The following is a 17570-nucleotide window of genomic DNA, read 5'->3' as shown; positions in this document are numbered from 1 at the left end:
CCTATAAGAATCCAGTCTTCACTTCTCTCGACAGCGCATTTGTGCTCACTTGCTGTTTGTGTTGTTCTGGCTTGTTGAACTTAACTGTGATACTAGACCTTTTGCCTGTTTGACATTGAGCTAGGCTTTCGTTTCTGTTCTGTGGATTATTCCTTGTAAATATTCTAACTTGTATATATTTGTAATTACCGCTTAACTTGGGAAAGTAGGGAGTCTGAAAGCGACTGTTTTGCTATAAGTTTGATCTTTGTTTCTGTTAAGGGAGTTAGGTTATACATTGTATTTTTGTTTTCTTCTGTTGCTATTAGGGTTTAGCAAGAAGGTTTAAAATAAAGGAAGTTTTGTTTATTATTTTGGCTATGTCAACTCTTGAATCCTTAGGTCCCAAGTTAAAACAATACATTTTCATTATTATCATTCATTCATTTCTCTGACTCTTTCATGATGCACCCTTACCCCTAGATGGGGTGTAACAGCATATATTTCACAACATACTTTCATTTGGTAAACTGGATCAACAGTTTCATTTTTAATGTTTTTATACAGACCACAGACCACGCTTTCAGGACAATACAAGTCGTGAATGGGGCTTGTCTCTGAACGCGCACTTGCTGCGGCTGCCACATTTAAAAAAAACTGGTCCAGCTACTTGGCCCACAGTAACTTGTACTCTCAAAAATCCCGCCGAGAACTTTGACGGGCAGAACATTGTCGTCGAATATGCCCCACTTCCCCACATCCATCACACACTCGTCTGCCTTGACTGTCCAACTTAAATCTTCCAGTAACAGGATGACTCAAAGGCCTCTGGTTGCCATGTGTTTGAGCCAAATAGGACTCAATTCGGCCAGTGTCGGTGGGTATTCAATTCTGATTGTGACGCAACTCTTCAAAAAAAGTTTTTGACATTTCAGTGAACTGCTCTTTTACCTCTGCCATCAGCTCACAGCACAGCGACTGTTTCCAGTCAGCAAAAGGCTCCGCAGCAACACTCTGTACAAGTACTGGCATAGGGGAAGTCAACAGATCTTGCCAATCGCTCTCCAGAGACAGTGCCTCTTTCCGCACCTCCTCAAATGCCAGCCGCCTGTTCCTCCGAACCTGAGCCCGCAACTCTTGTTAAATAGGGCCCTCTTGCAGCCCCATCACAAACTGTTCTCTCAGCAGCGTATCTCCTGCCTCCAAGCCGATGGCATCTCGCCGCTCCAATCTGGAAAATAACTCACGCAACTGGAGAGAAAAGGCTCTAATGGACTGCCTATCTTCCTGTCTATAATTAAAAAACTGTGCCCTCAATGCAGCAACAAGGGTGTTATCACCATACAGTTCTTTCAATAATGTGAATACTTCCCTCTTTGCCTCCCCCTCCAAGACTCCCAAAATAAAATGTAGCTGTTGTCCAACAATTAGTCCTTGGAGAGTCAATATATTTCTTGTTTGCTCTTTCCAGTCCCCAAAAGTCACTTCTGAGTATGTTTCGCTAAACTTCTGTACCCACGGTCCGCCCATAAAAAATGGCATCATCATAACTGGAACCCCCGGGGCTTGAGGATCGTCCCCAAGCATAATTGAGGAATCGGCTGTTCAACCTAAGTTTAAAACAAACCCTGCCGACTACGCCAAAGTTGTGGCAGGTTACACCAATTTAATTATCACTCCTCTCACAACTTCCGCGGAGCGAACTGAATTCCTCAATAATGCCACGGGGAACAGTTACTTCAAAATAATATCTCTATTTTACAATGGCACACTAAATCTAAAATTGCTATAGCATAAACACTTTTAAAAGAAACAAGGCAGTCCCAGACAAAACAATTCACACTTTACACCATTTGGATTCCAATTTCACAACTGGCTTCAGCCTAAGGTCTTGAAGATTAAAGATTTGTATGATGGTTAGTAGAGGGACAAATCACACCAAAAGGAGTCACAACCCCACACTGCAAACAACCTTTAAATCCAGAATAAGCAGAGTAGACCCTTTAAATCATTTGTGTTTACAGAATCACACTCTCAGCTCCTCCACACCAAGCTTAAATTCAGCATAAGGCACAAGCGAAGTCAGGGTCGAGTGGTGCTCCAATAAGATTGTATTTACAATAAGTCTACCTTGGCTACACAATAAAAACTCACACAGTCCAAAAGGTAAAAGAAAAGTCGTCAGTCTTCTATCGCCCACGTTCTTGTGGTCCTTAGCATCTCACCCCAAACTCCTCCACTCAATCCGTTCTGCTCGGCTCACTCCAGAGATGACAACGTTCACTCTGCCAGGAAAGTTTACAAAATAAATGTCCGAGATGGCACAGCAATAATTTCCAACCAGAGAAGGTCACTTAACTGGCCGGGGGAGCGAGTAACTTGCCCCTCCGTGTAGATAGAAATGGCGTCCTTAACTCCCGAGTCGTGTTCACCACGCTGGCTATACTCCTCACTTCTGCTTCCCAGTGTAACACTTTTTCCAGCCCGTCCAGCAACACTCTCACCGATGTCCATTCCGCAATTCTCCCCTCGTGTCTGCTAAACAATGCCTTACTCCCGAACTTGCGAATTCCGATTGCTGACACACTGCACTCTTGAACTCTCCACGGTAATGACCTATAAAGAAAAATGAAGCCCGCCCCCAACTTTCCAGAGCCAACAGATCCTACTCTTCAGTCAATTATTCCCAACTAGTCCCCCGTGACATGTGCAGGGATTAAAAACATAGAAAGATGGTCTGACTGCCCTAAATGAGGCAGTGAAATGGACTTGTAACACTTCTTGACATTTGAGTACACCTTGTCCAAGATGTTTTCCCCCTTGTTGCACATTTGATGTGCTGGTGGAATTTGGGAAGAACTATTTTTAAGTCTGCATGATTAAAATCCCCTGCTACGATGTGACCGGCATCAGGATGGATAGTCTGATTGGAGCAAGTAGCTTTGAGCTGTATTTGCGTTAGCATCAGGTGGGATGTAAACAGCTGTAACCAAAACAGCGGCAAACTCCCGAGGCAGATAGAAAGGCCTGCATTTACCAGTTAAGTATTTCAAGTCGGGAGAACAGTGATTGTCTATGATTTTAGCGTTGGTGCACTACATGTCTCTGTTATAAAAAGAATGCAGCAGTCCTTCATGATATTGTTTGTGGCGATCAGCAGTTGTAATTCGTCCCTTTTGTTGGCAAGTGATCTGGCGTTAGTGAGAAATACACTCGGAAGCGATGGTTTAGAGCTGATAACAATCCATGGAGAGCCTGCTGTCCTGGCTATCTCCTCCGGTATGTTGTGTAGCTCCAAAAATTTGCTTGTAACTGCTTGATTACATTGAAAACCAATGTGTAAGATATCTAGTCGCCTGTAACTGTAGTTCGCCTGACTGAATTTACCAATTACAAGTTAACAAACAAACAAAAACACCTACGAAAAGCAACGAACGGGAGAGCTTAAAGCCACTGCGTCTGTGCGCGCCACCATCTTTGTCCACCAAACATGTTAATTAGACAGTTATGAACTGTAAAAAAGACAATTTAAGACTGTAAAATATACAGTACAGTAGGTGCCATCCCGTACAACCAATAACGTTGCTACCATATTTTTGATAATGAAATTCTGGCAACTACAGCTGCCCATTTTTTACCGTAAAATTTATGGTTTATTTATTACAGTATGAACCTCCAGCAAAGCTGTCTCAACAAAGTCTTAAGCCAGGTTCAGATTGTACGATTTTGGGCTGTCCAAGACGAAAGATGACAACCGTGATGGTTTCTGTGATCATGGTGTCAGGAACGATTCAGGAGTCAGATGCAAGGTTAACAGGTTTTATTCCAACAAAGGCACTAGACACATGAAATAGTAATTGCACAACACCAAGGCACACTTGACCGTCTGAAACGGAGAACACACTAGAAAATCTAGTGGGAAGTGGGACAGGTGCCTCGAGTGCTCGGCCTTATCGACCGGGGGGGAGTGGCAACAACAGAAGTCTCTAAGAGAAAGATGGCGGTCTCAATGCCAAAAATTGGCTGAATTCCCTGAGGGAAAAATAAAACCCAAAATGAGTCCTTTAAAATCCAGTACCAGGTAGCGACTCAGCATGTGCAGGAATCTGGCAACAACTGCCCGACGTAATCCGTGAGGTGAAAGTCCTCGTGATCATTAAGGGATAATCCGCAAAGAGTGTTCAGTGTAGAAAAGCGCAGTCCACACGTCAAGGAGTGAAGATCCAGTACCTGTGGTTTTACCCTAATTTTTTGTGTTTTGACTACTGGAAGTTTTGGGACTGGAAGCTTAACATCTGAAAAAGTGACACAGTACATTCATCTGTGGAAAAAAATGCCTATACGGTAACAGCCAGTGAAGAAAACTGTGAACTACAACTTCTATCCAAAATTAAGTATCTTAGATTACTGCTACATTTGTTTTTATTTCTTGGAATTATATTGAAAATATTTACAATTTTGGCAATAATGTACAAGATTGCTTTTTACAAGAACACAGAGTGAAACTGTCAGCATCCTGTCCTTCCTATTCTGAGTTTTCGTGTCTTGTGGACAGGGTCGGGACAGTACCATGTCTTGTGTGTGTGTTTCGTCTTGTGTGGAGACACGTGGCGGTTTGTTTTAACATTTCGCGGCGTGTCCTCCTGTCTTTCGTTTAGCTCCGCCCCCTTGTTTCTCCGTTAGTGTTTCATCTCCCTCACCTGTCCTATTATCTCCCTGCTAGTTTCCATTTAATGTTAAGTCTTGTCACCTGCCCGTTACCGTCCTTGTCCTATTGTCCTTCATTAGTTTTCCCCTTTATAAGTCCCGTTTATTCCCAGTCCTGTGTCGGTTCATTTTACCACATTGTACCATCTGTATCCGTTTATGTATATTTCCCTTGTGCAGGCGTCTTCTTGTGGATTACGTGGTCCTGTGGACCTTCCCTTTTTGTATTGGACTATTGGGTTATTCATCGTGTTTGTTTTATCCCCTGGTGGGAAGTTATTGGTTTGAAGCCTTATATTATTTATTGTATCTTTCCCCCATCGAGGGTGTTTGTTTTCGTGTTTAATAATAAAGTCTTTTAGTTAAACCCTTCAACTGCCTGCACTTGGGTTCTGTCTCCACCGTACCTGACAAACTATATTAAAATTTTAAATGTGGAAATTTTGAAATAAAAATAGATTTTTTTATAAGAACACACACTTGAACTATATACAATACTTAAAAATAAAAATTTCCATTATGCAAATTTTGAAAGAAATTCTAGAGAGTATGAAGGTGGAAATACCATGAACAGCTTCCATTAAATTGGTGCAGTGTAATATTTTTACTTTTTACTTTTTCTATTCACCTTTCATTAGTAAACAAAAAACTCATCCAATTTGTCACTGGACACAGAGATAAAGCAGGCTTTGCCAGTGAACACATGGCACAGTTATTGGCCTTATTGAACACTAAAGTATAAACAGAAGAGAAAGTTGGTAGCAGAAATAAAAGTTTTTACTGTCTATTTCATGTTTATGTATTTGTTTAGTTTAACAACCTTATAATATCAATATTAAACACTGCAAAGACTGCATTATTTCCAGTTATTTTGCAATAAACAACACACAGTTTGATATTCATGGACTATTAAATGCACCCTTTAAAACAGGATTCAAAATAGTGTATTACCTATAACCAAACATATAACTTCATTAAAGTATTATTTAACAAAATACTTATATTTATAAAATATTTACTACTGTCTTACTCTACACATGACTTCCGCATTGTGTATTTAAATTATTACTTAAGTCTGATCTGCAAAGCTGCATTTTATTTGGTATTCCTCGACAGAACAGACAAAGACTTGCTTTACAAACCTGATGCTTCCACTATCTGAAGAGCCATCATTTTCCGTTCATGGGCCATTTCCTTGGTAGATGTTCCTAAATGTTAATCTGGAACAGCTGGAAACGGCCTGATTATTTCTCTTGCCATCTAAACAAACAGTATTTAAAACCATCATGTGAACTGTGTCAGACTTCAACGTAGGGCAGCATTCCCAACTACAATACAATGTACAGCAATTCACATAGCAAGATGACAATGACATCACAGCTGTTGGAATCCTGCTGGACTGCATGCGGCATAACTCCTCCTCTCCACTCTATGTCCACCCACTTCGTTGTTTTATGGACTGTTTTCCTTTTTTAGGTACCTAGGTATGTGAGGTGTTATATTGATGTATTAATTAGTAACAAAATATATAATTCATATTATATATACTGTATATACATATTCATATATATATATATATTTATATGCAATTTATGTAAATGCAATATTGTCACTGGAATGCAACATATTTACAATATTTGTAACATTTACATAAATTTTGACCTGAATCATTTTAACCTTAAGGTTATTGTCATGCGGGAAAAAATATGACTTTTGACTTTCAATTTCTTGAGTATATGCATGGTGTACCCCTTTGGTGAATGTTAATCACTGAGAATTTATCTTTAGCATTGTCAAAATGCTTTATCAGCATCCACCCCTTGAACACATTCTGTGCTATCACAGTTATGCACCCTAGGGGAAAACTTTTTGTTGGAGTATTATTGTTGGCATGTAAGTTTCTTTATATTTTTTATGAAAACTCAAGAAATATACCTGAATCTGTTGGCAGCACGAATGGACTCAGCTTCCTCCTTGGAACTTCTTGAAGAATTAATAATGTACACAGTGTGGTTGACAGAATTTATGTACTGAAAATGATAAGGAAAGAAATATGTAAACAATATTGAGTACACCTTTAAATAATAAACCAGACGATTTAACTTATGTAATATAGATATCATTCACCAACTCACCAGCAACTTCTAGTGGACTCTAGTGGCTAGCATTCACAAATAAAACTACTCCCTGATAATCGTCAGAGTTGACCTAATTAAGAACGTAAATATTAATTACATTTGCATTTTAAACAACCATTAAGTACAGTTAACTTTTTAAGCTACATGGAAAGCTGCCGATTTTGTAAATTCTGTATGTTAGGTTGTAATAAATAATGTATTATATTTCATACATGAATAATGAAAGATAACACTGTATATAATATAACAATAATATATTTATAATATTTGTTCCTGTACACAAAATTGCACATCAACAGTATAGTCTAGCCACTTTGATTACCTTTGGCATGTTCTGCCGTGCAAGCTGCGATTTTGTTCCAAGGAGAATCACAAATGCTGTGTAGTGATTGAGGATATATATTGACTTCCCCATCCCTAGCTGGTTGGCAGCCAGATGAGAGAGACACTCAATTGTCTACATAAGAAATGTTGGGAAAGTAGTATGTAATATAAATACAACATCAATCTTATGACTGTTTCAATCACCAATTACCTCTGGTAATAAACAATTAATGGAAATCACAGCACGAACACTAAAATAACAGTATTATATTGTGCAAATTATAATGTATTTTACAGTAATAAACTGTTGTTGCAGATTACAGCAGGTATGCTGTAAAATTACAGCTATGTGCTGGCAAATATAGCTGCCAGTTATTTACTGTAATTTAACAGGGAATTTTTTTACAGTGCATGCTCAGACAGGAAAGGTCTAATTCTTCTAATATTGTAGAGGATGAATCTACAGGACCGGGTGGTGCTGGCAACATGGTCTGCGAAGTTCAGCTGATATCTTCCTGTGTGTTCAGCAGAACAAAGAAAGTTACACTGGTTTGAAACAATCTGAGGGGGAGTAAATGATGACAGAATTTTCATTTTTAGGTGAAGTATCCCTTTAATGCTAATAAAATGTTGACATTTCTACAAACCACTATTATTGTGATCAGTGTTTGGTCTAGTTGGGCTCTTGTCTAATGTTTAGTTTTCCTTGTCTGTTGTAACATTGTTTTAAAATACATTTGTTGAGGCAATAAATCTAAGATCTATTGAGATCAAGTGACTTTAATTGCTGTGAGGTTATCTAAATAATTGCTCACGTGTGTGTTGTGTTATTAATGTGTAATACTACAGTGTGAGATTAAGGCTGTGGTACTGCAATCATACTTCTATGAATTAACATAAACAATAGTTAAAATGCTGAATCAATTTGACATCAAGAATCAATTCAACAATGGTGATAATCAACAAAAGAAAGCTTCAAGCTGCAATGCATGCTGGTGTAAGTGTGTAAATTAAGCTTTCTGCTACTTTGGTCACAGTGTCTTTGCATTTGTGAACCAAAACCTTCAAATCAGTCATGAAAGATCAACTTTAACATTATTTAGGATTATTTTTCATCTTTATTACATCTTTATTTTGACACCCATCACAAAAAGTAACCTACTCCAAATTAACTTTAAAACATCCCTTAATTCTCATTAAAACACTATTGTAAGCACTTAAAGAGCAAAGAGAAGAAACCTAATGAAAATCGAGAGTCAAGAGCCCAACTTAAACAAACACTGATCGCAATAATGGTGGTTTGATGAAATTCCAACATTAATTGCGGGTGCAGAAGTGATATTGATTCAATGCTATTAACATTGACAAATCAACAATTTTTTACATTGATTCAAGGGTTTTCACCTGCTCTCTTGTTATCAGGGATGTTACTGCTCCGTGTGTTTCATCAAACTACATGGCCTTAGTCTTAACCAGCTTAAGCTACACTGTTTATGAGAGTTTCTGTTCCATGTTTCTGACTGGCTACTAAAACTTCTCCAGGGTATAAACACTAATGCTCCTGTAAGGAGATTACTGACTGTACGTTTTACAGCTTTAATCCCTTTCTCCTACCACTTAAGACTGCAGCCTGCTTCAAGCACACATCCATTGAAAGGTATGTTTGAACAAATGTATTCTGCTTTCAAAGATAAGATATTTTATGTCATTATAAAAATGTCTGTGGATGAATATAAAGCGTTGCCTTAATGGTATTAAACTTAAAATTAAATAGGTCACTCAATAGGCTACTTTTCTTCTTTAGTGAATATATTGCATTCACTGTAAAAAATACAACTTCAAATTGTTCACCCAACAAAGGTAACAGAGTAATTTGAACAAAGTTTTTTAGTAGAAGAGGAAGAATGTATTATTTTGAGTATGCTGAACAAAATGAGTCTAAATGTGATACCAACAAAGATTATTTTGTTGACTGTACTTAGATATCTAAGTGATTGTCCAAAGCGCGTCAAGAAGTTTAACCAACTTGCCAAACTGTGTAATCTCAAAAAACAATTCTAGTGTTTGAAAGTTCCCAGCATGCATTGCAGAATTTTCAATTCGCTGGTTAAAATTATTAAAATGATTGCTAGTTTAGTGTTTGCTGGCTATATTTTTTGTTTTTGTTGTCATTGTAAGTTACCTTTGGTATTTAGAGTTCCTTTTTAACTATGATGTTTAATGATGTTTGATGATTGTTACCATGATTGAGGCTCATGCGCTCAGTGTTGAGCTCTGAAGTAAATGACACAGGGAGTCCACTAAATGTTTAAAACACAAACAGCTTAAGCAGTTACATAAGCAGAGTGTGTATATAACATATCTATTAACTCAACTCTCAACTCAACTTTATTTATATAGCGCTTTTACAATTTTCATTGTTACAAAGCAGCTGCACATGAAACACATTGACTACAAGCAAAACAATCAAAGTTGTACCTGCAAAAACAAGAAAAGGTTGAAAACACAGAAGACAGACATACCCACACACAAAACACTCCACACACACAACACGCACACGCACCAACACACACAGACACACACACACACACACACACACACACACACACACGGATGCGCACGCACACACAACACGCACACACACACGTACGTACACGCATAAGTACGCACACACACACACACACACACATGCTCAGTGAGAGCACACATTTAGGATAAAGGAGAGAGAAGCACAGGTCAAATATAACAGATAATAAATTCCTATATGCAATATTAATTAAGTAAAACTTTAAAATTCTAAAGCAGCCCCCCCGGTCAGGCAGATAGCAAAAACAGTATGCAAACGGTGGCGAGGAACCCAAAACTCTAATCGAGAAAAAAAACCTCAGGAGAACCCAGGCCCAACCAGGGGATTCCAGTTCCCCTCTGGCAAAAGCTGCTGCCTCTGCACAAGCTCCAGAGAACTTGCACAACAAGGCTAAAAAAAATAAACTTAATAATAAAATAAATTACAGTTTAAGATTATCATTAATAATTAATAATCTAATAGCATTAAGTAGAATTGAGTATTAAGAGTGTGTAAATAATAATAAAACAATTATATTTATATGAGTTGGGCCAACTAAGTCCATAGTTGAGTGAACTCATAAACTTGATTGTTGCATTTTTATTTTAAGTTGGTTCAACTATTTATTTCAATTGACAGTCATGTGACATTACTCAGATAATTCAGTTAGGCGAAATACTTGGCCAAAAGTTGAGTAAACTCAAAAAAGCTGTGCAGCGAGTTGCCTTGAAATTTTAAGATAAGTCAACTTTTCATTTTTTACAGTGTTGATAGATTTTTGACAATAACATTGCACTAAACCTTTGCTTCTGTTATTGATTACTCAAAGAAAACTTAGAAAGCATACTTAAGGGTCACTTTTACCTAAATCGTTTCAGCTATGAAAAATAAAGCAATACATTTATTTCATACACATATTTTCACTGTCACACACTTAGTCACAACACGACTAGCTGTGTCTCATTTCAAAAGCTGACAAATGTGACCTGGAGGATGCAGCCTTTAAAATGACTGCAAATGTATTTAAAAATAACAATATCTGATCATGTCTTGTGTTTATGTTGCTTTTACAATTGGTATGTGTTCCATGTTCCATGTTCTTGTTAGGTGGACTTTAAGTTTGTATTTTGATCCTTCCTGTTTCCTGTGTAGTCCTTTGTAGTTCTTTTGTTCATTGGTTTCCCAGGTGTGTCTTGTTTCGTTGTTGTTAGAGCCCTTATTAGTTCTGTATATTTATGCTGCCTTCACAAGCTCTCAGAAATTTGTCAGTTCTCAAGTTCTGAAGTCATTCCGAACCGGTTGAGTTCAGGTGCTTTGTTGTCGGAAAAAATGGAAGAAGCCAGATTCATGCTTGCGTGTGTCTTGGGGAAATCAGATATGGTAATAGTTTTTAACCATACATCCTGTATAGTTCTAGTCAGCTTGCTGACAATTCTGGAATATTGGTGAAATACATTATATTTTTGCTGTGTAGAAAACATACAGTATGCTTCAAATGATTATTCACATATGTAAATATGTACTAATTTAACGACGATACAAAGAAGCTGTTGCGGGAAAACTAATAAATCATATCATTTACATTTACGTTTAGTCATTTAGCAGACGCTTTTATCCAAAGCGACTTACAGAGAGTTCAGGGAGCAATAAGCGATATGTCATACAGGAGCAATAATACAATAGGTGCTAATACAGAGTTACTAGTTTCAACAAAAGCCAGAACAATACCTGTTGAGAGAAAAAAGAGGGTTCGTGTTTTTTATTTCTCATTTGGCTGTCAAGTATTCACAGAAGAGACGGGTTTTAAGTAGTTTTTTGAATGTTGTGAGAGATGTGGTTGACAGCTTTCACAGCTGAAATCCTTCTGCCATCCGCCATGTTTAAAGTTTAAGGCCCGTCCATCACGGAAACTTGGGTATCAAAATTGTTTCCCAATATCCCAGTGGGAAACGCGACATCAGAGGGCATTCATGTGCAAATTTTACCTCGGAAACTCATATTTCCAATTATTCCGAACGCACGTGAAGGCAGGATTAAACCCCAGTGTTGTCTGTTGTTATTCCTGTTATGTTGGTGTTTCATGTTTTCAGTTTAATACCATTCTTAGTGATCCTCCTCCTTGTTTCCCTGTTCTCATGTTATTTTGGTACTTTGATTAATTGTATTCAATGACTGCATTTGGATCCGCTCTTTCTGCCTGTTTGTCCCACACCGTCACAACAATATTCTACGAAGTGACACAGTTTTGTGACGTTATGTAATGACATCATGACATAATTACCTAACAAATTCATTTAGCAACTTTTAGCAACAAAATTTTCGACCTGAAAATTTTACAAAATTAATTGGAAATAGTGATCTTATTATAATAACTTACAGCCACACTCCCCCCCCCCCCAAAAAAGAATACCTTTTTTAGAAATTGTGTGAGAATCTTCCAATACTAGCATATAAATGACCTAAAAGCTTATATTAATTGATTAAACTTCACAAAGGTCACATTTCAACTGTAGTTATTAGCTGAAGTGCATGCATTTGTTTGCTTCTCTTGTTTACAGGCTCATCCTCTACAAGACACAAAGATGTGTGACCAGACGTTTTTGGCCATCACGTTTGGCCAGTGTGATAACTGCAGTCAGAACAAACCTCTGATGAACATCTATCTAAAGAATGAGCCCATCAACTACTGCTCGCTTTGTGTGGAGCTGGTATGTTTTCACAGACTACCCTGCCAATACAGCTTTGTTGTGACAGCGTATCTCGACCAAACCATATTTGTTGCAGGGATCTATCAAATAACATTCCAAGCACATAAATTTGTGATTCCAGGTGCTTCTCAAACTGAAGCCTGCATATCTTGGCTGCCTCGTCATTAAGCATTGTTGTAGGACAACTTAATCTGAAGGATGTGTGCAAAGAATTGTCTGTGATTGAAGGACTGAAGGAGGATGCATTTCATGCATTCTTCAAGGGGCCGAATAAAGGACACAAAACAAAGACTGCCTCCCAAGGATCCTTCAGATTAAATTGTCCTACAACGACGATCTGAGCTTGCCCAATTTTATCAAAGGTAAACCAAAAGAAAAAGTTTTCAGAAATGAAAGCGTTTTTTGTTGTTGTATACTAAGCACATAATGCTTAACTACACATATTATGAAGCGCTGGGAGACCACAAACGGTATATATGAACCGTCACAGGGAAAATTCCACATGGAAGTGATCATTCCTATGCCCTACTCCCTTCGAAGGGTAGAGCGCTTGGAGTTTAGACTTTGGAGTGGCAGGGCATGTGCGTGCCATTATGTAGACGTTTGGAATAAACTTCGCAAAGGGAGCGACGTAATTACCTCAGTATCTTGTGTGACAATGCAGCATGGTGTCCGTCAGCAGATGTCGCTGTTTTAATGGCATAACTTAAACATTTGTGGCGGTATATACATTTTTTTTACTTTGAAGTTTTCATGCTGTGACTAAGGGGGCCAGACCTCATGGTGTCCCTGGGCAACCATGGGTGCCCCCATCCACCCATCTACCCACACACAAGAATCCACTCATTAAAAGATTTATATATTAAAAGATTTTATAAGAATGAAACTCAGCAATTTACAATATACTATTTCAAGAATTACACATTAACATGACACTTTTGTAGAAAAGAACACAAAAAACAACTCTTTTCATCAAGTATTTTTAGCAATTAGGCCTACTGTAGTTAAAGGGCACCTGGTTTCTGTTACATTTCTTGTTTTGATGTAGTGAAAAAAATCACTAACCATTTATTTTTAACAGGTGTAAATGTTGTGCGTGCCACAGAGTGGGGGTACAGGGACATATATGTATATGTATATGTATATGTATATGTATATATATATATATATATAAAACCAATGTATAGTTTGCATGTATGTATTCACATTAGGGCGACAATGGAACAATGTACAGATTTTCAAGACATTGGGACTTTAATTCACCAAAGTGATTACAATGTTTAGCAAGGTTATTTATAAAAATAACATGAAACGTTATTATTACTATTTTAACTGCTAGAGAGACGCACTAAACAGACGGGTTTCATTGCACATACAGCTATTCAAACGCTCTTTTTAAGCACAGTATGTGTATATTCTTCTTACAGACTCCTAAACGATCACATAAGTACTGCGATAAAAGTGTACTCCACTAAAATGTACACATATGAATTGATTGCTATAGTGATGACGCCTTTCTTCACTTTCACTTTAAAATGCAGGTTTGGACCTTAAATAGTGCCCTTACCTCCACGTACTATTAGCATACATTATTGGCACTATACCAGCTTATTTCTGATGCATGCCATGTATATACTGTATATCTTTATTAATCAGTGCTAATCCCCGCATTTTTAGTCGCCGCTACAACAATGCGCTCTGCACCGTTCCCCCTTCCGTATGTTTGAAGCTTAAAGTGTACACGAAAGACGACTCGCCTCATAACACTCACTTGTGATTGGCTGAATGTTAGTTCACTCAAATCTATGTAACAAACCAGATAACATGGGCGAGAATGTTGGCGGAGGTGTGTCGAAAAAGTGCGGGGGAAAGAACGTACATTTATGTACATTTATAAAAATTGTATTTTGTATTGCTGGTTTATTTGGTGCTACTGAAGTCTTGGTGCCCCTGGGCACTCGCCCGATGGCCCATATGGTTAATCTGCCGCTGGAGGGGGCAGAAACCATTATGACACTGCCATGGATACTGACTACACCGTCTCATTTTAGTGTTTAATGTTAAGAAGCACTAAAAGGTCTAGAAGCTTTCGAAAGATTGGTCTAGAAAGGACACAGCCTTCGGTTTGAGAAGCACCCTATATTCGTTTTGGCAACGTAACATTGAACTCTGCTGGAACAGGACAAAAAGGTCTTACCGATCAAACTCGGGTCTCTGCTGCATCTACCAACTCAGAAAACTTGAAAAATGACAAGCCAGTAACAAGTTTATGTGAGCCTATCTCAGCAAGCCTAGGAGAAAACGAGCCGTTGAGATTTTGCTTCGCTTCTGACGTAGGTAGCCATTTTTATATCATATAGAGTTTGTTAATCGACGTCACGCCACGTTGAATGTTGCGCCATCTTGGGACGTTCAATGCAGTGTTTTGTTTTTCTTGTTTGATTAGGAAATATAACTATGGTAGGTCGGTCTTGCTGTGTTTAAAAACTGCAATAGCATTACACAGAGTCGTTCAGTAATTTAACTTTTGATTTCTCTATATATTAAACAAAAAAAGTAACGGTACATATCAAAACAATAATAGCAGTGGAGTATTATCCTCCCAAGATGGCGGCACCACCGCAACATGCAACATATGGCGGGACGTCAGCTTCACATTCTCTATTACCGCCCCTTTTTCTGAACGTGTCCACCCATGGCGCTGCCGCCATTTTTGTTTTCACAAGTGACATACGTGAATTAGTTCCGACACCGTGAAAAAAGTAAGCAAAGCAGAGCAAAGCATGCTACCTTTTCTGTTGTTGGCTGCACAGACCAGCTCAGAACACCGTTTCTGTTCCCGGCCGTAACACGTGGTTTCTGCCAATCTCATATTAATCTTGAGTACCTATAGAGTAGCTTTGCATACTTTGTATCTTCAAAAAGTATTTAGTTTGATCACATTTATAAAAGATAAATACAGCTGTACGATTATTTCTGAAAGCATACGGCGCGTGCGGGGGGGAGGGGTAGGCTGAAATAAAGCACGTACACACCCATTGCCAACAAAACACAGACATCAGTTTATATCCACTGTTTATATAACATTCATCACCCAAATGCAGTGAACAAACAAACACCCGAACTTCGCGAACGTATGCTCTCTCTCTCTCTCTCTCTCTCTCTCTCTCCTGCACACAAGTGAAAGTGACATCTGTGCATGCTCCTTCTCCTGCTCTCCTTGCTGCCCCGTTATTGTCCAATAAGGAACTAATAAAAAAATTTATATTATAAGTTTTATATTTTCGAAAAAAACTTTCCGAAACCTGTACGATCGCTGGGGGAGTGTATCGAGCACAGAAATACTACGTAATACGCCCAACTCGTTTTTTGACAAGTTGACCATGTTAACCATGAGAAGACAGCACGTTTAACATTGTAAAGAAGTCATAATGCACGAAACGCCGTTGCACGGCCGCTTTAAGTAAGACCTCAGAGACCAGTGGCAACTTAAAACTAGATAAAATGTCACTGTGAAACGTTTGTCCGTTCACTCATAGAAAGCAATGTGTATGGCTTGTAAACATGCTACGGGATTGTCCTGTGTAACGTTACCTTCACTTAGAGAAAATGCGATGCGTTTGTCTTGAGTACCTTCACTTATAGAAAGTAGTGTGCATGGTTTGTAAACACACGACGGGTTTGTCATGGATACTTTCACTTATAGAATGCAGTGTGTATGGTTTGTAAATACCTGACCGGTTTGTCATGTGTACTTATTCGCATATAGATAACGTGACACGTTTGTTAGGAATCCGTTTGCTTATAGACATACCTGTCAACACTCCCGTTAGAATCTCCCGTTTTTCAAACCGATCTCCCACCACCCTCCCGTTTTGTTATTTCACCCATGAAACCCCGGGACGTGATTGTGGGTCTCACCCCCGAAAGTGGTCTTGACCGGACCAACGGGGACCGGAGCACCTTCGCAAATGGCCCCGGGGGAAACTGGTATGCTTAAACAATGTGTTTGGTGTTCAAAGACGAGACAGTGTTTCTCATTTGCTTTATGTGACCCTTCTTTCTTGTTTTGTCATTGGAAGCACAGGCTCAGAGCCCTTGCTGCGTTTTCTGCTGAAAAGGGGGCAGAGACTAGCAGCTCATTTGCACTTAAAGATACACACACCAAAAGCGCATTTCTCCTCACATGTAAAACTGGGAATCTAGAGCATGGTATAATAAAAGATCTGTGGTGTATTTTGAGCTGAAACTTCACAGACACATTCAGTGGACCCCTAAGATTTATATTACATTTGTGTAAAAGTAGAAAAAATCTCTCCTTTAAATGATGTAAGTGTGCAGCTCTGTGCAGATCAGAGGAGAAAGTGCATACTGGAGAAAAGCTCTAGGAATAAAGTAGTTATAACAGATATTTATCATTCTTGCATCTTATTAAAAATCCAGTTTGATATTTTCAACTGTTCAAGTTAGGATTTATGATATTTATCTAGACATTATAACACATATAATTTTACTGTGATCATAATTTTCCCTTAAAACACAAAATAAAAATGGCTAAATACATTAAAATAAAATAACCAGTGTACCAGTGTCCAGGTTTATCTGGAGACCAGTGTATCACGTTGCGACAATGTTCTCTGTGAGTTGAAGTCACAACGGTATTTCAGGATGTGGCCACAATGTTTTTGGGACATTAGCCAAGATTATAAAAATGTAACTTTACCACAACATTGTCACTGCACTCTCATAAAGTTACGTCACACTGACCAAATGACAACCAACTGGCATATCCTTTGTTTGCTGGGTACTATTGCTCCAGGAACAGTGCTTCCTGTGGCTCAGGTCCTGTTTACAGTAGCGCGTTTCATACAAAATCTATCTTTGTTTATACTGGTGTTTCCACACGCGTTTCAGAAAAAAATCTCAGTTTACACTAGACTGTCGAAATCGCATGTCACATCACCATTCAGGCGCGCTGGGCATGCGCATGCAAATGTAAACAGTTGTATGCGCATGCCTACAAGTTGGTTGTTAATGACATTTGGTTAACGTAAGCCAACTCTGAGATAATTCACAAAGAGTATTTGTAGCAAAGTTCAATGAAACGGGAAGGAAGGAAGCAGGAACCGGCGAACATTTAACAATAAA

At 38.5% G+C, this 17570-nt stretch overlaps 1 protein-coding gene and 1 long non-coding RNA gene across 3 annotated transcripts in view; one reads left to right on the top strand and one right to left on the bottom strand.

Moving 5' to 3' along the window:
- Positions 1-5582: 5582 nt before the first annotated feature.
- Positions 5583-17570, bottom strand: part of LOC130562401 (uncharacterized) — a 36652-nt gene continuing 24664 nt past the window's right edge. The window contains exons 2-5 of the long non-coding RNA XR_008963945.1: positions 7147-7281; positions 6822-6894; positions 6622-6716; positions 5583-6166 (exon numbers count right to left, since the gene is read on the bottom strand). This is a non-coding gene — a long non-coding RNA (uncharacterized LOC130562401). The remainder of the gene's footprint in view (positions 6167-6621; positions 6717-6821; positions 6895-7146; positions 7282-17570) is intronic.
- gnb5b (guanine nucleotide binding protein (G protein), beta 5b) overlaps positions 8783-17570 on the top strand; it is a 91957-nt gene continuing 83169 nt past the window's right edge. The window contains exons 1-2 of one of the 2 annotated variants that reach the window (XM_057347328.1): positions 8783-8805; positions 12273-12422. In XM_057347328.1, coding sequence (XP_057203311.1) covers positions 12297-12422 — 126 coding nt within the window. In that variant the 5' untranslated portion in view covers positions 8783-8805; positions 12273-12296. Of the gene's footprint in view, positions 8806-10985; positions 11095-12272; positions 12423-17570 lie in introns of those variants that run through there. The other variant, XM_057347326.1, reaches the window with a different exon arrangement.

Source organism: Triplophysa rosa, linkage group LG12 (assembly GCF_024868665.1).
Source record: "Triplophysa rosa linkage group LG12, Trosa_1v2, whole genome shotgun sequence".
Taxonomy (NCBI): Eukaryota; Metazoa; Chordata; class Actinopteri; order Cypriniformes; family Nemacheilidae; genus Triplophysa; species Triplophysa rosa.
Note: the sequence above shows the minus strand (reverse complement) of the source record. Positions and strands in the feature narration are given on the sequence as shown.